We start from the raw sequence: 24,989 nt of genomic DNA on the forward strand, positions 1-24,989 counted from the left end.
GGAAGAGCCATGCTTTCCAAGGGTCACATGCTCACAACAAACTGTGCCAGACCACCACATCTGCACCAAGGACACAGCTGAGGCCACAAGCCCATTCACCAGTTAAGCACACACTTCATTTCCAGCACAGGCTTCACTTAATGGGGACAAGCATGTGCTCAGTTCTAGGCACATGAGTGACTGTTCCAAGGACTGGAGGCTTAAAGAAGTCCTCACACTCTTCTGTAGTGAGCAGGACATCAGAAAAATATCTCACATGAGTAGTGCATGCCTAAGTCGTGCTCCTGAGACTTAGTTCATTTTAGCAACTTTAGTTTAAGGGTTATTGACTTGTCACATCATGCCAACTCCAAAGAACAGTGAGCCTAGATATAGGAAAACCACAAAAACAAAGCCCACAGGTCAGTCAGGCAGTAAATGGTCATTATTATGAAGTCCTAATTTTAAGATCATTGGTACTATGAAGATGGAACAAAACTACATATTTGCATTCAGGTGGGCTTGATTAAGAGGATGATTGTCACTAGGAGACCTCTGGATTCCACACAAAACTTCAACCCTTTAAACTCTTTAATGGATGACCTTATTGCTTTTTTCTTCTATCTCAGACTGAGGCTCCTCTTTCTAACATCTTCCTCATTCTGGAGAAACAGTAAGGCTTGGACAAACATAGACAGAAAGTCAGCTCAGTTGCCAAAACTCCCCCCATGTTCTCATCATGACCAGCATTTAGCGCTTCACTCTCCTGCTTTTTTGCCATTCATACACCCACTACTATCCATCTTAGACAGTCCTCCACAAACTGCAAGTCTTAACAGAATGCTTCTCTGCTGGTGTTTCTAATGACTCTAAAGTAGATCTGTTTACTACTCAAAAGCTATGAATCAATTCTGCTGTCCTTTACCAGTTAGCATCTTTCACACAGCTATAAGCAATGCAAAAAAAATACATGATGACAAATACTGTAATGATCGGTCTTCAGTTGTCGTGTGAATAGCTAAAAGTTCAGTGACACACCTCTTTTATTCAACTCTCAAAACAGCTGTCAGCACCAAAAACTCTCACAGACTTATACAAGTCTGAAAAATATAGTGGTAATTTAAACACAGTTCCTCTTGTGTTGCAAAATCTTTTCCAGCGTGTCATATCCAAAATTTTGTTTGGGTTCAAAGAAAATAAAGTCAGAATTTTCCTTGGCTCCAGATAAAGCACACTAATTCTTTTAACTGCAAGCACACTTACGGGTGGAAAAAACTGCCCAATTCATTGCTATTAACTATTATTCTGTTGCTATTATTAACTTTAAATTTGCTCCAAAAATCTTCACCAAACTCACTTCAACACCTCCTGCACCACTGGTGAACAACAGGAGAGGAGCTCACCAAGACAGCTTCTCAGCCCTCTGACTCAAGACAAGTTTTCCTCCACTTTTCTTAGTGCCCTTTTTTTTTTTTACCTCTTGAGACACACATACTTCTATACAAATGAAGAGACAGGACATCAAAAGTTAAAATCAGGAAAAACAAAGTGGTCCCTACTAGTTTTTTTTTAAGAAAAAAAAATTTAAAAGCACAGTTATTGCCAAAAAAAAAAACCCCTGTAGTTTTACCTAATGGAGCAATAATTCTCACAATATACCTCAGAGCCAGGAAGGACACGTTACCAGATCTCTGCTGGGTGTAAAGACTCATTAACAAAAGCATATAAACTGGAAAACATTCCAAGGAGGTTATTTATGCAAGTGCCAAAATCAACACACCAGTTTCATCAGCATTCCTGTGCCAGGGTGGGATTTCAATACCAAAGAGTCACCAGGCAGGTCTTTCAAGTTTAAGGGGAAAAACATTTCCAACTATGAACAGGTTTAGACATTCTCAGTTCTTGCTGAAGTCTGTTTTACCACTTCAGTCAGAGAGGCACTAAGCTGCAAAACGAGATGCTGTAGATGAAATCTGTCAGTGACTCAAGCCTTGGTCATACATTCAGTTCTTCCAGGTTTTACCTTTATCACCACACAATACAGAAGAACCTTTGAACCAGGAAACTTTGAAGGTGCATTTGCATACAAACTCCTCAATAATCCCAAGTCAAGACATTTTACACCAAAAGATAAAGAATGGTCTTACAAGTGTGCCTTGAAGCCATCTTGCAATGTAATGGTTTAACACACTGATTCAAAATCCAATTCTCCTAAACTGTTAACAAAACAAAACCAAATCAACATCCTTCTACCCCTTCCCCAAAAAAAAACACATACCCCACAGAAAAACTAAAACTCAGATTATCTCACCAGGCACATAACTTTCACCATCCTACCTATAAAAGTGGTCTTTGCCACAGGAATAATTCTGGCAACACCAAGCAGATACAAGAGTACAGGTACATGTACTCTTCTCTCCAGCTGAATTCCACTTTTTTTCTACACACATTACAAGACTGTGTCTCTGTCCCTCTCCAACAGAAACCAATAACAGCCTGTCCCACACCCATTTTTTATCAGTACAAAGACCACATATGCACAGCTGCTCTAGAATGGAAGAGGTAAGAAAAACACATAAAGGAAAAGATACCGAGGAAAAATATCTGCAGTGTATACTCTGTTTCTGCATCCAACTGTGCTTCTGTGAGCTGGTACTCACAAGTACTAATTTTGATGTGCAGAGGTCCAAGACCCCAGTCTTGGCCATACTGTCTCAGGAAACATCTTAAGCAACACAGAGCAGGGTTTTAAAATTACTTCTGCCAGAAGCTTGTGCTTCAGTTGTTTATGCTTTCTATTTGTAACATTACCAGCTTGGAATTCAAATGCACTGATTAAGAGTGAGATGACCCCACAGTTAGAGAAGGGCTGACTTCCTTTAAAATTAAATAATAAAAAATTAAGTATTGGCAGAGCAAAGCATAAAATCTTACTTTACATGTAATTTCAAGACATTTCTTCTAATGAGACAGACACATTTTTGTGGATACCTTTAAAGGAAATATAAAAATTCTGTTTCAAAATTGCTCATAGGAAGCCAAAGAGCTCTGTTTCTCTGACAAGCTCCATTGGGAACCACCCTCTCCCATTTTTATTTCCTCGACTTCCACAACGCCCCAAAGCTCACCTGATTCCAGACACCACCTTCCATTTTCTCATTATTTGCCTTCTCCAAACACAGGCTGATCCCTGTCTTCATTCCACTTCTGGGCACGTGTCCCCCTCCCTCTCTCAGGTCCACTGATGCTCTCTAGACACATTCTCATTCTTCACTTGATCCTTGGATATCCCCCAACTCCTTCAACAACTGAGCAACACATTCCACCTCTGAAAAATGTTGCTGGTTCCAAGCCTTCAGTATCTTGCACAGTATTAATGCCTCTATTGCTCTGCACTGAACTCCTGGCCCCCCCTACACCCCCAAACAGACACACTCCATATTCACCCTGCTTCACCTGCCTCTGCAGCTGAGCCTTCTCCTCTCGCCTGCTCCTGTCCCTGCTTCTTCCAAGCCACACTGACTGCCCTTATGCACCACCTCCAATGCCATATATTCCATTCACTGAGAAAAGTGCTTATACACTACACAAGCTATTCATGGCCTATCTGGAAATAAACTGTACCAGTAAAACTTTCCATGCAAAACTCAAAACAGTTCTGCTCAGAGGTGGAGTGGACATAAAATTGCACATGCCTCAAGCACAAGGTATTTTAGCAAAGGAAGTCTGCTGAATGAACACAAGATCAGAAAGATATTAAGCTGAGAGCATCCAAAGAAGGGCAACAATGATGGTGAAGGGCCTTGAGGGAAGCTGTATGAGGAGCAGCTGAGGTCACTTGGTCTGTTCAGCCTGGAGGAGACTGAGGAGAGAGCTCACTGCAGTTACAGCTTCCTCATGGAGGAAGAGCAGGGACAGACCCTGATCTCTGCTCTGTGGTGATCAGTGACAGGACCCGAGGGAATGGTCTGAAGTTGTGCCAAAGAGGTGTAGGCTGGATATTACAGAAAGGTTCTTCACCCAGGGTTGTCGGGGACTGGAACAGCTCCCCAGGGCAGTAGTCACAGCACCAGCCTGACAGAGTTCAGGAAGTGTTTGGACAATGCTCTCAGGAACATGGGGTGATTCTTGGGGTGTCCTGGGCAGGGCCAGGAGGTGGACTCCTGATGGGCTCCTTCCAACTCAGCATACCTTAGGATGAAAACTGCTAGCACATACCAATCCAAATAATCCTCCCAGGGTCTTGTCACTTGCTAGCCATCATGCAACCTGTCTGGGTAAGCCCTGTCACAATTCTTTGTTCAGAACCAGAAGCACCACAACAGGGAAGACACTGTTTTGCTAGAAAAGCTGCAGTCCTCACATGTCTCACCCCTCACCTTCTCTCAATTAGGTGACTGGTCTGCGGCAGCTCAGACTCAGGACACTGGAATTGCTGCTGCCAGTGCCACAGCAGCATCCTCTGCCCCTGCTTGATCCCTCTTCTTCAGACAATCAGCTCTCCCTCTTCTCTTTGCCACCTCACATCCTTCTCACACCTCCTTCTTGAGCTGTCCAAGTTCCATAAGGAAGTGAGCCAGAGCTGATACTCCTCTCAATTTCCATCCATTGGCTGTCACCTGAGTACATAACCCTCCTGCTCCTTAGGTGACTGAAAGTGGAGAACAAAAGCTCAGAGCCACATGTTAGATAGGAAAACTAAGAGGGAGAATTACTTGGATGAAAGTTACAGAGAAAAAGTAGTACAAACAGAAACAACTCACAGCTCCATGCTCTAATCACAGGACGCTGCTTCCCAACTTCTTTCCACAATGTACTGCTGAACTACACTTGTAAAGCCTTCATTATATTTAGTTTCACAACAAACTCTAGCCTCATTGCATTCCACATACTGTTACAACAGACAAGAAGTCCTAGTGCTTAGAGTTGTAAAATTTGAGGTATCTTGGTCACATCAGGTCCTTGTATTTAATGGTAAAAGTAGTCCAGAGTTCTCTAACACTGAAAACACTGTCAAGAGAGTCACTGAGCCATCTTTCAGAGTATGAAACCTCCCCTTTGATAGTGGTCACAGGAGTGAGGTGAGGAAGAGTGTGGCAGTAGTTTCATACTACATGCAGAAGAGACATATTGGTGTTGCATTCACCCTACCAGAACTCCAAGTCTTCAAACAGTGCAGAACCTGACATCCATACTGGGAATTACCAGTTAAAAGCTAATTAGACCCAAGTTAGTTACAAGCTAATCAGATCCAAGCCTTTCTGTTCAACTGCAAAGCCATTTTGCACTTCCAAGCCACCAAATCACTACAGTTCAGATCTAGTGGACAAGTTTCTGGTTGTGATCAGTTTGGAAAGAACACCCACTGGACCAAAGTTGCCTGCTACTTCTCCAAGGCATTTGAAATCAAGAGTTTTCTGTTTCTACAATGTCATCTGCACAAAACTTACCTCTTTAGGCAAAGATGTTAATTTGTTTCTATCAGCATTCAAATTGTTCAGCTTCTTTAGTTTTCCAATGCTCTTCGGCAATGACTGTGCCAACAAAAACAAAATAATATACACACAATTAATAAATAAACAGAGTCAGGAAAAAACACTTAACTCACTTTTAAAATTAATTGACAGTCTGATCCACCTTCAAAACTGAAGTGTAGTTAATCCTTATTACTGCCAGACTTTCCAAAGAAGATCCAAACCTTTATATTGCAGAACAAGTGTCTAGGAATATCACCTTCTAACACAAATTCACCCATTAATTATCTCTACACTACAATAATAAACACACAACAGCTGTGTACAGAATGCATGTACGGTAGGACGTATCATCTTACTTTATACTCCCAAAATTCCTTCTCAGTTAGCCATCTCCTAACTCAGGTGCTATGAATTGACTGTTGGAGAGGCATCTTCTCAACAGTCTTAAGCTTCTAAGTCAACCAAGTACCAACTGAGCTTAAGAAATGCTCAAACCTAGTTTATTTAAAGACAGCTACTCTCCAAGTGTCAGTGTCATATTAAGTTTCAAAGTAATGGAAGAAAACACCTAACAGAAGGAATTCTGAGATTTTATTTTAATTGCCCACATATAATATTTAACACTTGTCTAGAGCAGATCAGCAGAGCAAGGAGCAGTACAAGTTCTGCAGTGGTCAAGGCTTCTATTCAGTTCCAGCAAGACTGATCCAGATAACACACAGCAAAAACTGGCAATAATGCAATACAGCACAAACCCCTGCATCAAAAACACAACTAAGTGAGTGATACCTGCACTCCACATGCTCCAATTCTCTCACTGGTCATGAAAGACTCAAGAGTGAATATGTAATTGCTTAAGCATTTGAAGGGTGGATTGTTACTACACACAACATGATCTCCACATTCATTTAACAGGTAAGAAATAAGATGCATTTAAAGAAAATGCACTGCTTAGCAGTAGCAAGGGTGAGTAACCTAATGAGCTGAGTGATTCAGCACTTAAGAGCAGCTCTTATTACCACCTGCCATTTGAGCAGCCATGACCATGCATACCTGCAGTTGGTTTTCTGTGAGAACTAGTTCAGTAAGGCTTTCACAGTCTCCAATGGAATCAGTTAGTTGGATCAGCTTGTTCTGATCAACCTTCAAGATGGACAGCCTCCGCAATTTCCCTGGACAGAAAAAACAACATGGATTTTTAGTCTAGTATCCTCCAATACCTTTAATTACGTACATTTTTACTGCTGCAAAACTTTCATAAATCTTCTAAAACAATGAAATTTTTTTTAGGTAAAATAAGAGAACCCAAGCACTGCTTCACTTAGTGCTTGCACTATTTTTGCAAGTTTTAATATCACTGAATTCATACTCAATAAAAATATTCATAGCCAACATTTAAGTATAATAAATTGTAATAAAGTTACAATCTGAATGATATCCCATGTAAATATCAAGGATGTGTCTACCCAAATGCCTATAAACAAGTGAAAATTATACAACGTTTATTAAGAAAGGAATGTTCAGAAGATCACCTACACCTAATCAGCCACAGTGAGACTATCTTGCACTGAAGTGACAGCCCAAACCCAAACAGGATCAAGGTCTCTTTGTCCTCACACAGAACCTAATTAGTCAGACAGGAAACCCAGGTTTATTCTTTAGATGAGAAACCAAACTTTTCTGATTGTTTTTCTCATGAAGAACAAAATACTGTTTCAGGGTGGAAAACTCAATTTGTTCTCCTCCCTTGTATCAGAATGGTCTTTGGTGCAAATATTGACTCAGAGCCGAGAATAGAGAATTCAGGAGACAACACTAGCTGCTGATACCTCATTGCCATCCCTGTGTGGTCCAAAACAGCTGAAACAGTCCAGAGTATCAAATTCACTGATGCTAAATCATAAAGAGATGTCTGACAGACAGAAAGATAGCAACCTAAACAGAAACCTGAGGTTTAGCACAGAGAAGTGCAGAGCTCTGCACCCAGGCAGAAAAAACCTGTGCACCAGCACAGGCTGGGAAGTGAAATCCACAGCTGTGCAAGAGCCCTCCTGGAAAGGACATGGATACTATGGTGAGCACCAGGCTGAACACTAAACAGCAGTGAGCTCTCATCAGAAACAAACACCAACTAGACTACATTAGAGTTATAGCCAACATTGATCTGTTGGCTATAATTCTAATGTAGTCTAGTTGGTTTGTTTCACTAATTTCAGGTTGATATCAACAATATCAACCTGAAATTAGTGAAACCACACCTGTAAAATCAGTCTCAGTTTCTTGTGATGTCCTGTCTTCCCCCTCAACTCTCCTGTTCAAGTGATGGGGGTCCAGTAGGAAGCTATCAGGATAGCCAGAGCACATGTGAGCTGAGGCTGAAGGAGCTGGCTTTGTTGACTCCCACCAAGAGACAGCCAAGAAGGCATCTGGGAGCTGCCCAGAACCACTGGCAGGGCAGTTATGGACATGACAGAGCCAAACTCTCCTCTGCAGGGGGAGGTGAGGCAGCAACGGCTGCAAATCACAGCCTGGGTGATCCCATCTGGGGCTGAGGAGCAGCTTCCTCAGTGGGAGGTTGTGCAGCACTGGCACAGGCTGCCTGGGGGTGCTGGAGCTCCATCCGAGCTCTGGAGACTCAGGAGACACGGCCACAGCTGACCTGAGCCACTGCTGCTGGTGAGAGCCCAGCTTCAAGAGCTCTACAGATCCACCAGCCCCACCAAGGATTCAGGGACCAGCTGGGCAAGACCCAGGAGCTTCCACAGAGACCAGCAAGGTTCTCTTCTGCCAACAAGTTCCATCCAGCCAGACACATGGGCTGCTGACTTTCAGAAGCTACAGCTCCGTTTCTGACGTACCCCAACTGCACTGGCCAGCACACACTACCAGAGAGGGCTGCTGCAACTCCCTGTCAAACACATTTTAGGCAGCTGTAGGACCCACAGTTGTCAGCCCACTCCTCCAAGTCTAACTTCTAGAGAAACCTTTCTTAGTCTTACATAGAACATACAGGAAGAGGGAAGGTTTGACCACTCTTTTCAAATGTTAAATATAGTTAAACCATATTCATGAGTCCTCCTTCCCCTACACCTTTATTTTGGGGGGGGTTAAAAAAAAAAAAAAGTCCTCTCAAGAAGGCATACTCCTACAACATGGAACTTCCCAGAAAAACAGCCGATAGGTAGAGGAAAAAAAAATGCTTGTTCGTCTACTTGGCACAACTACTGTATGGGTAAAAAACATACACCTTAAAAAAGGCACTGGTAATGCCTCAGGAAACATTCTTCAGTTACTGAACCCAATCTAAGAGGTCAGAGACAGAAAGGTTGTAGTTTGAATCCTCAAGGCAAGGATTAATGTGCTGCAAGGCAAAGAGTCTTCCATTAAGTTCCGTAGAGGATTAATCACATTGTCCAGTTGAAGATAAATACGCATCACCACTCAAAATTCTGTACTTTTTGTAGTGATACTTTCAGCCAGTCTTATCACTTGACCCACAGCATGTTACAAGCTAAAATTTTACACTGTTAAAGAGTTCTGATGGTGAAATGGAAATGATGGGAAATGAAGGGACATATTAACATTTATTTTGTTTGGGAGGTATCAAGTGAAGACTGAAAGAGGATTATGAGGGAGTCATTATACAGACAATTAAAATGCAGCATTAATAGGGCTATGCATTTGCTACTAGGCAAAAGGAATAAAAACCAAGACAAGACAAGCTCACCTCTTGCACAAAAAGACTTTAAAAACCCAAATGACTTCCAGTTACAGCGGATTAAATGGTTCTATGTGATAGCATTCACTTTGTACTCACCAATGCCATCAGGTAAGACCTGAAGTAAATTCTGAGAAACAAGCAAGTCTGTTAAAGAAGTCAGACCACTAATTTCTTCAGGAAGGCTTTCCAATTTATTTTCAGAAACATCCAGACAAAGCAGGTTTTTCAGGTTTCCTACTTCCTGCAATACAAGGAAAAAAATGTAAGTCATGCCCAAACACGTAAGAAAGCACTTTGAAAAATGTACCACAATGAAATTCCACAAAGAAAAACAATTATCTGTATGACCTCTTAATTGGCCATTCTTTGTATGACCTCTAAAAGCAGAAAAAAAGTAAATATTTACACTTTATGTATGATAAACTAACCAAGTGATTCAGTCACACTTTCTTATTTTAAATATTAAACTGGCTTCAGTAGTCAGGCAAGCTATGCAGAGCACACCCAGGCAAGCACCAGCCAAACCTGGAGTTTTCCTCAAGTAAAGACTGCAGAGTTGGTTTTTTTCAGAATGGCACATTATCAACCACCACATAATTAAAGTCTACCCCTCCCAATCAACCCTAGGCAAATTAAGATTAGTCTCTCTTGGCTGCTACAGCAACATGCCATGACATCCAGGGATTTCATATCTTCACATCTCCCAACTACAACAAATGTAGAAATAAGAACTGGGGGTGTTGCTCTAGCAGGAATATTTGACCTGCCAACTTATACTGCCATCACCTACTATTATTAATGACTACTTAAGTTTTTTATCATGGCAATCCAACCATTAGACAGAGAAATACCTTTATCTCTGTTAGCTATCAGAGCACCCCCCATTCCCCATGCACACCGACATCCCCATCCACACTTGAGGACAGATCTCATTTTAGTCATCCAATTCACCTTTCAGAGAACAGAACAGCTGAAGAAGTGTCTTTTACTTTTACATATATGAAATTTTCATATAGCAATGGCCTGGATTCTAACTTAAAAGATCAGTTCTTTTACTTTTGAACTGTCTGCCCCTCAAGAGGATCTTTCATTAAACACATACCCTTTATTCTGAAAGTTCATCCTTTCACCTTTGGAGAAAATACACAATAATGGCCAGTTTCAATGAAAATGGCAGCTGAAGTCACACTTCACCTTTTATGAGTGATCATCTCTACTTACTAGGCCAAGCCAACAAAAACAAAGTCAACTAAACCCACTAAACTGTAACTGATTTACAAGACACACAGTTGACAATGAGATCCATACAACAAGTAAAAGCAAACTGCAGAAGGTACAGGAGAAAACAGGTTTTGACTTGGCTATAAGGGAAAAAGAGGGAAGAGGAGCCATCCCACATATTGTAAAAGTTCTTAAGAAAGGGAATATAGACTGCTATAAGCTTTAAATGCTAAGTTTCCTCATCCCATGACTGATGTCAGAAGGGGAATTTGCCTGCATAAATCAAAATTTCTATTTATGGCAACAGTTCCATTACTGTACTTCTTCCAAACACCATGCTTAAATGGATGAAGATGACTACAAAAAAATATTAAAAAAAGATTCCTACTAAAATTTTTTAAAACTGCAATTCAGATAGATACACAAGGTGATGGTTAGCTCAGACAACTTACAGCTCCCTGATCTTAGGGCAAGAACTATAAACAGAAGATGTGGCATCCTACAAACTGAACAATGTGCCTATTAGGAAACAATTCCTTTGTCAAAATGCTTAAAAGAAAATTTCTGACAACATACAGTATCATGGCAAATCCCTTGCAGAGGAATTTTTCAAGAGAAAACCCTTACACACCCAAAACCAAACACAGGTAAAGTAGACTGAGAAAAACATTCCATTTTGAAGTACTTCCCTGTAGGAATGAATGAAAAGGTTTTCTTTCAAAAACATCTTCAAAACAGTAGCAGTAGAGCTCATTTTTACCTGAGGTATTTCAGCTAATTGGTTTCCATCCAACCAAAGGTCTTTAAGATTGAAAAGTGCACCAATTGTTTCTGGCTACAACATAAAAAGCAGTAAAGTTAAGTAGCATAGGAGCTTCAAGTAAAAAAAATGGCCACCCCACAATTACAGTCTAAGTAAGGCAATTCTTACTGCAAGCACTATTTAGAGGTACCTTGGTTAGAAGTAGTAAGGGCAACTGTAAGTATTTGGGAACTCCACCATACAAATTAATTACTGTAGCTTAATAATCTACCATTCTTTCCTGGCATGCACTAACAAATTGCCTGCCTTGACCTAATGAAAATCCATCCAACATTTACCTGAATCACCTCAAGGAGCACTAACAAATTGCCTGCACACCCTTGACCTAATGAAAATCCATCCAACATTTACCTGAATCACCTTAAGGAGATGACAGATATATTTTTGGTAGATTGATCTGCAACAATGTAGAACCTCTTAACCCTCAACAGTTTTGCCTCAGCCCTTTCCCAAAGATCCCCACTCTCGCCCTAGAAATTGAACTTTCATCTGTGCTTAGCCCATCCAGCTCCTGACGCAAGTCCATGTGGTCATTGTAACTGCAAGCACAGAGAAGATTTTGTGTCCCTCCACTCTTTTTTATTTCCATAAAAAATGCTGTGTCACGCTCTCATTTTCTAGAGATCAGCTGCAGTTTTTTGAGTAAAGTGATACTGTACTGAACAAGACTAAACAGATATGAAAACACCAGCTCACTGTCAAAATTCATCTGTACCTATAAAAAGACTCTCCCTCCATGCATTTTTCTTTCTTCATCTTTGGACATCCTACAACCTATTTAATCTAAATTATGCATAAAACAAGAGCAATGTGCAGTTTCGGTGGTATGTTCTCTTACCAAATGATAAAGTTCATTGTTTCCTAAATCAAGTTCCTCTAGTCGCTGCAGCTGGGCAAGTGATCTGTGAGATGAGATAAATCAAAACAAAACCACATTAGACTAAAGCAACAGAAACCCCATGTATTTGAATAAGCTCATTTTACTGAAACTTGAATTTCAAATTACAATGACTGCAGGCAGACAGTTATTTTACCAGGCACAGACTGTTTGCAGTAGTAGCTTACTGAAAAAATAATTTAGTTTGTCAGTGTAACTGCATGACCTTGAAACTCAAAACTTAGTATAGGCAATCAAATAATTACTTTTTTCTTTTTTTTTTTAATTTTAACAATAAGTCCCCTGGGGTAGAAAATGCCACATACTTTAGTATAGTTAGTTAGATTTACTTTCAGGGGAAATTTACAGTTACACAACTGGATGAAAATTCCCCATAGTGATCACATAACTATGTGACTCAAGACTCAATATCCATCATTTATCTTCTCAATATGATCCATCAATTTCTGAAATTGAGACTGCAAACAGAGGGAAGCACAAAAGGATGTAAAAAAAGTTCAAAGCAACAGACAAGAGAGGGCCACCCTTCAAAATCAGGCTCACAGAGCTCTTGCTTACTTTCCTCAAACTGCAGTAGCATGAAAACCAGAGAGAATTGTCAGAATTACTGACAGTCAGAATTTTCATGGAGCAATAAAACTGTCAACATTTTTGATAGCTTCATACTGACACTGCATGGCCAAACTTAGCTAGCAATTCCTATCTTCTGACCACTGACATTAAAGTGTCTTGCGGCTCACTGCTATGAACAGCCACAACCAAGGCATTTGGGTAGATTGACAGGAAAAATTGCCCCAAAGCAACTGGGGAAGAGATCCTGGTTAAAAAAAAGTTAAATCTTTTACAGTATCCAGTAGATTACCTAAACAAGCAGAACAGGAGTCACCAAAACTCTTGCAAGAAGCAACCAGATAGTGAAGGAAGGAAGGAAACTCCTTCACTAGAGAAAGAAGAGGCAGACAAAAGGATCCTCAAAGTATAAGATAACATATTAGTCTAACAAAAGACCACCAATTCCTCTGCCACAATACAGACAGTATAGAGACATCTAGATAACTTTTCCTCCAAAAATCACAGTGGAAGAAGTCAAGACTTCAGACATCAGTAGGCCTAGTTTGCTACCAAGGGTTTCATCTCCAGGTTTTAGAAGCTTTTGGCTACTCAGCCCTGAATACAAACACTTATTTAAATGCTATAAAGGTCTAGAGTGAGAATCTCAGAGCTCTTACTGCTCTACTTTCCGAGTTACAAAGTTTCACCATAAGAACAACCCAAACCACCACTCCCACTGCAGATGGGCTCGTCCAATACAGGCAGGATGTGTTTGGTGATGCTCTATGTCATACAGAATACTTTTTTATAGAACAAAGACAATCCATGCAGACTGCAGGTTCCTGCTACTAATCAAGTACAACTAGAAGAAATGGATGTAAGTAGATGTTGCTAAAAGAAGGCTGTATCTCATATTGTCAATTGGCTTTGAGTATTTTTTTCCAACTGTCATTCAGTTTCATATGTTAGCAGATTTTAAGAATAAGAACATTTTATGTTAATATAAAGAAACATATAAAGAAACACATACAATGTGACTTACTCAGGTAAATACGTCAGCAAATTTTCTCTCAGTTCCAGTGAAGCCAGGTTATAAAGACTAAAAAAAAAAAAAAAAAAAAACCAAGAAAGCACATTTTAATACCATCTTACTTATTATATTCCACATTCTATGAAGAAAAGTGTGCATTCACACAGTTGCCATGAACTGATTTTTTCTTGTTTTAATTACACCAGATCATCTTGTGAAAGGCAGAAAGACTAAGTTTTTGCTTGTTTCTCTGTGATACTTCAACAGATTAAAGCTAGAAAGTAAACAGACAAAACAGAAATTTCCATTTGTTAAAAGGTTTGTAGCTGCAAGCTGCTAAACAGAGTATGCTATATTCTATTTGAACTGCTTTTCCTTACTCGCTGTCAGAATCTGGCATGGGCTACCAAAGTTGGAGAGCACCAGGTAAACCCATCACTGTCCTAATGACAGCGTGCTCATTACTCTAAGTGACATTATGCTGCTAAGCGGCTCACTTACTCCAGATCCCAGGCTTTTACCAGCATCACCATAGCAACATTCAGATTTCTCTGGGGTTTATTTATGACTAAATGGAACACAAGGAGTCAGACATTATCCCAACACTATAATCTGCTCTAATCCTCCGCCATCCCAGGGAAAAATGAAAATCAGATATGGTGACTGCAAATAAGTTTTCGACAACAGAATTATGTTCTGTCCTCGTGTGCAGGAAAGGGGGACGGTGTGCTAGGCCTTGAAAAAATCTAGATAAGAAACAAGAACCCCACTAAATTTGAAATAGATGTTAATTCTAAATTGTACACTTTAGGGGAAAAAAAACCAAACAAGTCCATGTATTCAGACTACATAAAACTACATAAAATATTTTCTCCTCTCAAACAATACCAGCATACCAATTTACAGGATAATTACTTAGCTCCGATAAAAAAACAGCTGATAATAAAACTTAAACCTAAAGAGAAATCTTCACATTGTAACTACAATACAGTTATCTAAGCAGAGAAAAGCAACAGAATTGATGTAATGACTAGTTAAAAGCTAAAGAAGATTTTTCATGGATTGACTTTTGATGGTGTCTGAGAAATAAATCCTTATCTCATGCACCTGTTTCATACTGCATTCAAAAAAACAGTGAATGACATCTCATGGGAGCTTTGATTACGGTCTCAGCAGCCCTTGCCAGCTTTTAAAATAAGCACATTTTACTCACTGGGTTCTGTATCACTCCAGAAGTATAGTTTAAATATAACATATAGGCAAAGATACTTTAGTAGAAGTCTATTACAAATTCAATTAAAAGATAAGTGAGAATAACTCTGCTACTGACACTCAAAATCACTGACAGAAATAAGCAAGCCATCACTCCAACAACACAAGAGAATATTCACACATAAAAAATTTAACACAACAAAACACAAGTCAAGATGGGACAGGGTATCCAACATCCTCAAGGAAGCCAAACAAGTGGGAGAGGGAAGGGGTGATGAGAATAATTTCTCTCCAAAAGGAAGGTGGGTCTGGTCTTGCTGGCAATGCCACCCACAGACTGCCATTACATTCACGTTTACAGGTTTTCTAGAAACATCTTTCCACCTTCCTTTGAATATTCCACTTTCTCTTCAAGCTTATATTAGGTGAGGTCCATGATTCATTTTTATCAAGAGAATACAAAAGGGATGTGCACACCTCCAAGCTGCCTTGTAATCTTGTGTTTACACATCATCCCACATCCACTTATCTCCCTCCCCATCATGCTGAAGCGTTGATGAGTAAAATGGTGCAATCTCTTAATTTCTTTTCTTACCTCAGACACCACTTTGGCTGTGGCTGAACAGAAATCTTTATCAGAAAAGCATATTCAACAGCAAGAACTTGGGAACCACCATCTTAACCAGCTGCATCATATCATTAGACTGGGGCAGGCCAGTGAATCAGCTCAAGAAACTGATAATACTTAAAAATAACCCCACAAGGAAAGTAGCACAGATCCCCAACCCAAAACAGAATAAATCCCCTTAAAACACCTGGGCCAGTACAGCTGCCAAGAAGGTGCAAGGAAGGCAGCTGTGCTGCAGCACTGTGAGCACTCACTGGCAGCTGTCCCTTGTGAGCATCTCTGCAGAGTGACCATGGCCCACCACAGCCCCAGCCTAGGTTCTCTTCTTGTGGGAGCCACCAGCCTGCCAGATTACGTTTTCATCTCAAAGGACAAAGCTTTCTGAGGGAGAAATGCTTTATTTATTCTACAGCTATTCTCACCCAGAGCATGCTCACAAGCCTAACTCCACCCCAGAACAAAAGAAAAGATACTGCCCCACACTCCTTCATCCTTTCTACTTCTTCCAAGGTCTTGAGTCTAAATTCAATATAAGCAGACCCCAATAAGCAAAATTAAGCTTCCCACCAATACAGACATAGAGACCCACAAAGTTTAAACCAGCAAAGCTGCATCATTAGAGTGAAATACTATGTTTAAGATGGATCCATTTCATAAAGAGGTCAGAAAATGAAAGGAAATTTGCTACTTATTGTTCTTAAATCTTAACTAGTTACAGAAATGGCTCGCAGCAAACCTATGTGCTGCAACCTAAAATGTGACAGCTACCATAAAGAACATTACCATATAAAAGACATGCTGACATACTGAAGCACTCATCTCCAATATATTAAAAAGCAGAGGTATAGCTCATCCTTACACTTACCAACAGGGTCTTAACAAATTCTGTATGTATTAACATTTTTCTGATTTTATATTCTGTTAAGAAACACAATTTAAGGTCTTTTGCAAAAATCATTCTACACGAATTCTTGAAAATTCTTGTTATTTTTCAAATATCTTTTCTGATTTAGTAACACTCTCTCCAGAAAGTGCAATCCTTCCTCTTCTCAGCTACAAATAGCTATTTTTCACAATATACTAAATGAAATAACTTCTTTTTTCCCTATGTCCTTAATTTTACAGGTGCACTGTCAGTCCAGTATTTTTAAAGTTCCTGAAAAGAACTAAAGCAAGCCATACCTTATTGATTTCAGAATCTTCCCCTAATTCTAATCTCCATCTTGTAAAGAAAAATCAGTCATGAGAAGTTACCATAAAACACAAAGGCAACAGCAATCGAATTTACTCAGACTAAGGAAAGATCCATCAGCAGCTGTTCACCAACTGCATTTAGAAATGCAAACGCACCGCAGAGCATTGCAGGCTGCTTTCCAGCAAACAGTCCCTACTCCCCCAAAAAAATCCAACAGAAAATGCACAAGCAAATGTAATTGATATTCTAAAGGAGAAAAAAAACTAAAACAACATCAAAAAGAGAAAAAAAAAACCAACAAAAAACAAACATACAAAAAAAGCACTACCAGAAAATACTTATTTCACCACGGTTGAAAAAAGCATTAATATTGTAATAATTCTCACTACAAAAGCTACCACATAGACCTCAAACACTGAGCACATGTGTGAAATTACTGAGCACAAGGAAAAAACCAAGCAGAGGATAAAGTTAACTGAAATAATTACAAGATTTCCATCTCAGCATTCCAGATGACTTCTGGTGTAAGGCTGGAACCAAGTTGAATTTAGAGGTACAACACAGCTAAAAATGTCAGTTTCAGTATAGACCAGATAAAATTGTTCAGCAATCTACCTACAGTGACTGTAGATACTGGTATACATTGTGTGAGCTAGAGGAATGAAGAGAATGTGTAATCAATAAATGAGAACAAAACTAATAGCAACAGAGTAGACAAAAATGCTGGAAGTGGCTTTCCTGATCATTCCTGTCAGGTTTTGAAAGAGCAAAGTGCAATTCAACACAATCTACAGATAGGGAATACCACAAATATTCCTTCATCAACTGCAGCAGTCTACTGTAAAACAAAAAGTAGACTAGAATCATCCACTAAAACCAGAAACAAAGCCTGTTGTTCTTTTTCTTCCAAAGCAAGTCAGTTTGGATTGATTACAACGAGATTATCAGCACCACCATGTTCCACAAAACAACCTTTTCACAGACAGATGACTCTCTAAACAACAGAGATTTACTGCAATAGGTTTAAAAACATCACTGAAGTTTAAAAAAATAAAACAACGGGAAAAAAAAGACATCCAGTTACTCTGGATGACATTACATTTTCAGTGTACAGCAGACATTAAATGTACTTTATTTTTTAAAGTTATAAAATACAAAACTGATATGAGTTTATCCTTTTATCCTAGAACTTTAACCTTGAGGGACAGTTGCAGCCTATTCCTCTATCCAAGGGGACAGAAAGTCAGCCTTAAGAGTAAAAACAGACAACACAATAGACACACCCCATTTCTATCACAGTCCCTGCAAAGAGACTAGGAGCTCCAAGCCCTTGGAAGAGACCAGCAAAGGTTTCTAAGCACTGGGAAGCATGATAAGACATATGCTATTTCCTTGTGGGAAGAAAAAAACATGCTAAAATTACAAAAGTGGAAAGAGAAATGTGGGAAAAGCTAGGAGAAAATAAAGATAGATGACAAAAAATGAATTTATATAAAAGCTGAAGATGCTCAGTCAATAAAAACTGAACAATGCCCTTCTCTTGATTAATAAAAGCTACACATTTTCACCTTATGTCAAAAGCAGCACACAGCTAAGCCAACAAGACAAGAGTACAGGCTTTGGGAAATAAGGAAGCAAAGCTGGAAGAGATGAAGATCTAAAGCACCTGCAGAAATCCACGGCCAATACGCATCCCCCTTCCAGCAAGTTTCAGCTGATTGGGGAAATATAAAATCCTAAATGTAATTTCTCCTCACATTTGTAAAACTGCAAAAAGAAGAGGAAGACAGGAGAATGGATGTAGCCCCCATATTTATACAGAATAAGATAAGCTCCTGCACAATAAGGATAGGAAAGGTGAGAACAGAGTATAGATTCTGAATATGGTCTGGTATTACACTCTCTATGCAGCAGCAATGACTACAGAGCACAGCCCAAGGATGCAGCACACAGAAATGAGAGATTTAGTCCACATTTTGACCAGTGCACTAGTTCCAAAGGACTTCAGTTCACCAGGCCAGCATCTGAAGATTACTGGTACATGGATACCCTGCCTGGGTATACAGCACTTACACTGAAACATCCATCATGACAGTAAACTGGGAAGGAAAGGAGTCTAAACTAGGCAATTTACTGTCCTTTTTTTTTTGTGCAGAAAAGGAATATGGTTTCTCTGTCTATTTAAGGGTATTCCAAGAGATAAGGTAACTGTGATACTCTGACAATGGCATAAAAATGCATTAAACTAGCCCTATTTAAATATATTCCAGCCCATCACCACTGGCCAAATAAAACTACCAGGGTCAACTACATGTATGACCCTGCCCCAGGACACACCAGTTAGATGACTACAGACTCATGTGACAGGACCCTAGTAAGCTGCTCCCATCCCACAATGCTTCCTTCCAGCTGCAGATCAACAATGCACTGAGAGCCTGATGTTTAGCAGCTTTTATTATCCAAGAAAATGACAGAGTTAATCAATAACTAGCTAGCTCTCAATATACACTTACTCAGACTCTAAGTATTTGAAGGTACAGCATATACCTTTGGGATAGGGTCCTGTTCCAAGTCACTCCCAAAAAAAACCTCTTTCTCTTCTCCTCTCTTGACAGTTTCCTCAACTGCACACAGACCTGAGAAGACCAAATGTCCAAACTCCCAAGGCTACATCAACCACATCATCCTGATCTGCACAAAAAACAGTGTGGCCAGCAGGCTGAAGGAAGTGAGTCCATTCTGCACTGCTGAGACCCCACCTAGACCACTGCACCCAGCTCTAGGGGCCCCAGCACAGGAAAGGCACAGTCTTGCTGGAGCAGATCCAGAGAATGGCCACAAAGTGATGAGAAGACTGGAGCACCTATCCTATGAGGACAAGCCCAGAGAGTTCACATTTTTCAGTCTGGAGAAGACATTTTTTACAATGAGGGCAGTGAAACACTCTAACAGGACACCCCAAGAAGCTGCAGATGCCTCCTCCCTAGAAGCTGAAGTCAGATAGAGCAGGCTTTGAGCAATCATATCTAATGCAAGGTGCTTCTGCCCACAACAGAAGGGTTGGATTAGATATCTCTGAAGGTCCCTTCCAACCAACCCAAACCACTCCATCAAATTAGGCACTTAAAGTTGGATTGTTTCAAGGACTCCTGTAGCATGTACCCATTTCTAGAGTTAATTACCACTTCAGTTCTTCCCTGAGTCTGCCTTACTTCACCCAGTTACTACACCTGCTAGCAACCTATCTTCCTGGTGTCTGAACAACCAGCTCCATGTGAATTTTAGGTGTAATGACATTTCCAATGCATCAAAAGCAGTATCAGCCACATAGCAATTCATATCCATTATCTGGTAACCTACAAATAGTAGAATAGTCCTGCCTTGGTTAGTTTTTGCTCATAGAAACTTGTTTTACAATGTAAATGATAAAAAAGAGCACTGATGAACTTTTGTAAAACTAATCTGACAGAACTGAAAAAGCGACCTTCTGCCCACACCACGCAATAGGGGAGAGTGACCTATGCAAATTCTTAGGTACTGATGCCAGAAATTCTTAAACGAGTTAGAAATTACAGGAAGTATTTATTTCCTAATTGAGGGCACTTCCTTATTTCAAAACAAACTGATCTTCATACACATGAAGTCCAGTGGTTCTGCCTTGGAATACAAGAGAAACTGGAAAAGCAACTAGAAAGCAAAGTAACTAGACTTGGTTTTGATAAAATTGTTATTTTGTCTCACCAGTATTGTTAAAGACCTTTCTTCCAGAAGTATCTTTGAAAGCTTTCCTCCTCCTCTTCCTCCTCCTTATTGGAGGCAAAGTAACTTCATGTAACTTGTATCTAAATTAAACATGATTCTTTCCTCTCAAGTTTAAATGTATAACATTCAGGGGAAAGGCACGAGGCTTTCCTTAGCAGTCTGCTTTTAGAGTTTGATAAGCAGAACAGCAGTCTAGCAGTAATTCTTGTAACAATATGTGAAATTAAGGATTATGTTCTTAACATTTGTAATTTCTAGAGATCTGGGAGAATTGGACACAAATTAGGGTGGGGAAGTACTCCTTCCAAAGACTGATTTTAAATAAGGACCAAAGAAGTGAAGTTGATGATTTTGTCAGCCTGGATTTTAACAGAAAGGACTCTCTGACTGAAAGTCAGAGAAAAGTGCATTTGCATAGTCAGTTACTTGAATTGAATTATCAATAAGATTAATTGACTCATAAAAAGCTACAGATCTTCCACAAGCAAAAACAGGATTAAAAGGCATTTTTGTCAGCGAATAATTGAGGGAAAGCCTCAATAGATAGCCAGTAGTACAAGTCACATTCAAATTTTAAAAATAAAGTTCTACATTTTATGGCCAAGGAGTTCCCTAAATGTGTTACAGAGATAGTCTAAAGTGGTCTTACTTGCTTATCAAGACTACTGAAATGCATTTCAGTAGAAATGAGAAGGCTAATCCAGCCCACTATTACAACAAAATTTTTGTTTTTAAAATATCGTCCACTCATGCAAGATCAATCTTCAATAACTTAAATAAAAATGGAATTATTTCTCTTTTAAAAAATACTGCTAAATATAGGTTAAATATAATTTTCTTGTGTAACATAAAGGATGCAACATCTCTCATTTGAAGGCCAGATGGCACTGCATTCACTATTACATTGCTAGTGCTCCTGAAATAAACTTCTGAGTTCTTAACATTCAGTTTTGTCATTTACCAATCAGCTGTGATTAACACTGAATGCTCTACCTACTCAAACTCTGTAAATATTTCTTGCCATGCTAAATTCAGTTAAGCCACAGTAGGAGTTTTTAATACTATTGATATCAGCCTAGCCAGCCCACCTACATATCATCCTCCTTCTACGTATTTGTGAGACAAGCTTGCCCATCACTTCTGTCCTATCATGTAAGGATGTTAATGAGATGTTATTATGCTACACCTGACAAGAGAATTAAATTCTCTTGTTCCACACAATTTCAAGAACATTTTCCACCCTGTGTGATGCTACCAGATGCATAACCTACACTTGAAACATCCAGGCATACGCTAAGAAAAACACATGGAACTGGCCCAAAAGTCCATTCTAAGGATTAGTATGCCATTCTGATCTGCTTCTGGACCACCTGTATCAAGCAGGTCACCCTTGCCTTTGAAGATCTTTTATTCTCCAGCTACTTCTTCCATGATCAATATTAGATATTCTGTTTCAGAAGCTGCTGAAAACTTTGAAACCTCTAGAATTAAACACATATATGCAAAACCATCACCCTCAGCGACTAACGTGAAATCTTTGGGTACTTGTGATTCCATGACTGTTGAAAAGCATGCCTGTAACAAATCTTTCTGCAAAACAATGCTCCTAAAGCACAGCAATGTTTGTTCTATTCTTTTCATTATGTTGACTTTCATAATGAAACACCTATTTCAGCATTCTACCTGCTAGCTGCAAATGTTAAGAGGAAAATATCTCTGCTTACCTGGTAATTCCCTTTCAGTAGTAAGGTTCCACAGATCCATTCAGCCTGCTTGCAGCTTGGGGGTAAACCAGACTCATCAGTCATCAGCATCGGAATATCCTTCACATCTAAAGAAATTCACCCCTCCCCACATCAAAAGTTTCTGAAGCTAAAGTAAAGCTATGCTACTTTCTTGCATCACAGATTGTGCAATTGTCTTTAAAAAAGGGAGCAGAGGGGGAGGGGGAAACTGTGAATGATGGGGATACTACAGATCATGGTATTTCTGTGATTTTTTGGTGAATCCTCAGATTTTGAAATCATGTCAAAGTAGGAGACCATCTGTGTATTTTTAGGGGAGGAATAAAGATTATGTATAGCAGAGGAAACCTTTTTTCATCTGCCATGTAGGGAGCTTTCAAAATACCCTACCTGCCAGTCATGAATTATCTTTTACTTTACAGCTTAACATCCAAAAAAAAAAGTAATCTGGTAATCTTTATCTTTCCCAGGCACAGGCAAGACTGCTGAAAAAACAGTGAAAGCTAAAAACTGGATATGAGTTAGGTGTCTGGTGTGCCAATGGGTATTCAATCATAATTTAAAATACACTAGTGAAGCTCTGCCCTTTGCTTCAGCCATTTAAGAATTGAGTTGATTTTGCCACCCTTACAGAATGTGATAGACAACTGTCTTTTTCAGATATGCATTTCATGCTGAAAGGACTGTTTTTTCAGCTAAGGCCAATTCCTCATGAAGCACTGTTCTGAGAGTCCAATGCTAGATTAAACATTATAGACACATAAAAGGCTTTCCAAAGAAGGTACCTGGATCTTATTCAAGCCTAAGAACCACAAATAAATAAACACAGAAAGCTGACAAAATCTCTCTTCTCTTTCTAGATGTTAAGCCGGAAGACCACTATGCAGATCTCTAAAATCATCAGTCTTTACTGGTAAAAAACCAATATTACAGTGGCCTGAAGCCAACAGAATGAACACATACAGACAAGAAATACTATAAGAATTCATACTATTATTATAAGACATGCCCTAGGAAGCCTCACAGACATCCCAATTTATTCAAATATCCTTACATACAAATATTCTGATTTTTCAATTTCAGGAAAAAGTCATGCCCTGCATTTTGGCTGCTATGTGAATAAGGAAGTATTGAAGAAAAATAATCCTAGAAGCAAGGGGAAATTCCTAAATGTTACCCACGCTGGGAGGAACAGGTTATGCCTGCTTGTTGGGCAGCTCTAGACACAGATGGCCCTGCAGAATAGGAGAGGAAATTAGACTTGCTCTCATTAGACTGAGAAAGGCTGTAAAAGACACTCCTACTCACAGCTTAAATGGTGTAACTTGTTTCTCCAAATGGTTCAACTAGCCAACAGGACAAGTCCTGCTCCAAACTGCACCCACCTAATTATCAGCTTAAGTATCTCCCATGCAATAGCATTCACTGCCTTACTCCAAATAGGAACCAAACCATGAGTTAAGAGAACAAATCACAGAGAAACACAAAAAGCAGCACTGGTAATATTAGAACACCTGGTCTGTTATCCAGTCCTGCATTCATCACACATGTTTCTAGAAAGCTCTGAAACAATACATGAGCTTAAAAGAAGTAGGTTTAATCCAGCAAGAAAAAAGCAGCACATGTAACAGCACCAGAAAAGCAGATTGAAGTGGCCACACAGAGTAAGAAAAGCTGGCATACTCAGAGCATGGCAATGCATAATCAAGAGGAAAGACAAAAGGTTCAAGGAAAGCCTTGCCCATGTTCTTCAAACATCCAGTTGTAAGTACTTAAAAATACTCCTTTTGGCAATACAAAGGAAAATAAAAATATAAAAGATGTGTGCAGAAGAATGCTTAACAGCACAGTAAAATTACTGATGGAACTCCACATATCAGCAGTTTGAACAAGTTCAGACACTGGCCTGGGACAGTGAAGCTGAACTCTGGCACTCATACATCAGCCCATGGGAAAAACAGACTGGAGATGTGAATTCACAAGGAAGACACACTTCCAGTAAGGGTTTGCCGCAAGGCAATTCAGGTCTATTACCTGCCATTAGTAAGAACTTACTAATGTTAAAGTACTGCTGGTTGTAAAAGATCTGCCATTGCTATTTCTGCTTGCCCCATTTAAGGGCAAATTTCCATCACCGCAAGATTATAAGTAGGTAGCTAAAAAAAAAATTACAAAAAGACACTAAGTACGTACGGATCTCTGCACTACATGAAGATGAGCTAGAGATTTCACTGGCTGTTCTAGGCAGTTTCCTAGACAGCACCATAAGACTGGAAGCAATTAGGATGCATTTCCCCAAGTTCCCACATACTCTAGTGGCCAGAAGACCTGCAGCAAGCACAGGGACTTCAAATCTTTCTCCGAACAAGTCCAGCTCTACTACAATAAATAGCAGTATATATGTGCTCACTGTTTGGCATATCTCATATGGAGCACATTGGTCCAGCCTATTCCATCAAATAACAACATGCATTATTATCCAAAGCATACTGGAACTCCAATAAGGAATTTGCAAACATATCCAAACACCTTTTACAGAATTACTTAGTCTGCTCAGCCAGAAAAACAAAATTAGCACTACCTTTCAATTCCCAGCATTGGGGAATGGGGTCCCAGCAGATGAAAAAGAACAAAGGAAGGAATAACAAGTACAAGTTTGTGGTTTTACCTTTGGAAAAGCCACAGAGCTTTCCACTACTTTTACCAAATACAAGGTGATTGGCAGCACCATCAAATTCACTTCCAG

At 39.6% G+C, this 24,989-nt stretch overlaps 1 protein-coding gene across 2 annotated transcripts in view; it reads right to left on the reverse strand.

The window, feature by feature from the left end:
* The window catches only part of LRRC1 (leucine rich repeat containing 1), a 69,534-nt gene that overhangs the window by 8,681 nt on the left and 35,864 nt on the right, over positions 1 to 24,989 (reverse strand). For both annotated transcript variants that reach the window (XM_039729566.1, XM_039729575.1), the window contains exons 5-10: positions 13,714 to 13,770; positions 12,060 to 12,123; positions 11,159 to 11,233; positions 9,274 to 9,418; positions 6,510 to 6,628; positions 5,430 to 5,513 (exon numbers count right to left, since the gene is read on the reverse strand). In XM_039729566.1, coding sequence (XP_039585500.1) covers positions 5,430 to 5,513; positions 6,510 to 6,628; positions 9,274 to 9,418; positions 11,159 to 11,233; positions 12,060 to 12,123; positions 13,714 to 13,770 — 544 coding nt within the window. The remainder of the gene's footprint in view (positions 1 to 5,429; positions 5,514 to 6,509; positions 6,629 to 9,273; positions 9,419 to 11,158; positions 11,234 to 12,059; positions 12,124 to 13,713; positions 13,771 to 24,989) is intronic.

Source organism: Passer montanus, unplaced genomic scaffold (assembly GCF_014805655.1).
Source record: "Passer montanus isolate IOZ18808 unplaced genomic scaffold, ASM1480565v1 scaffold11, whole genome shotgun sequence".
In the NCBI taxonomy this organism is placed as follows: domain Eukaryota; kingdom Metazoa; phylum Chordata; class Aves; order Passeriformes; family Passeridae; genus Passer; species Passer montanus.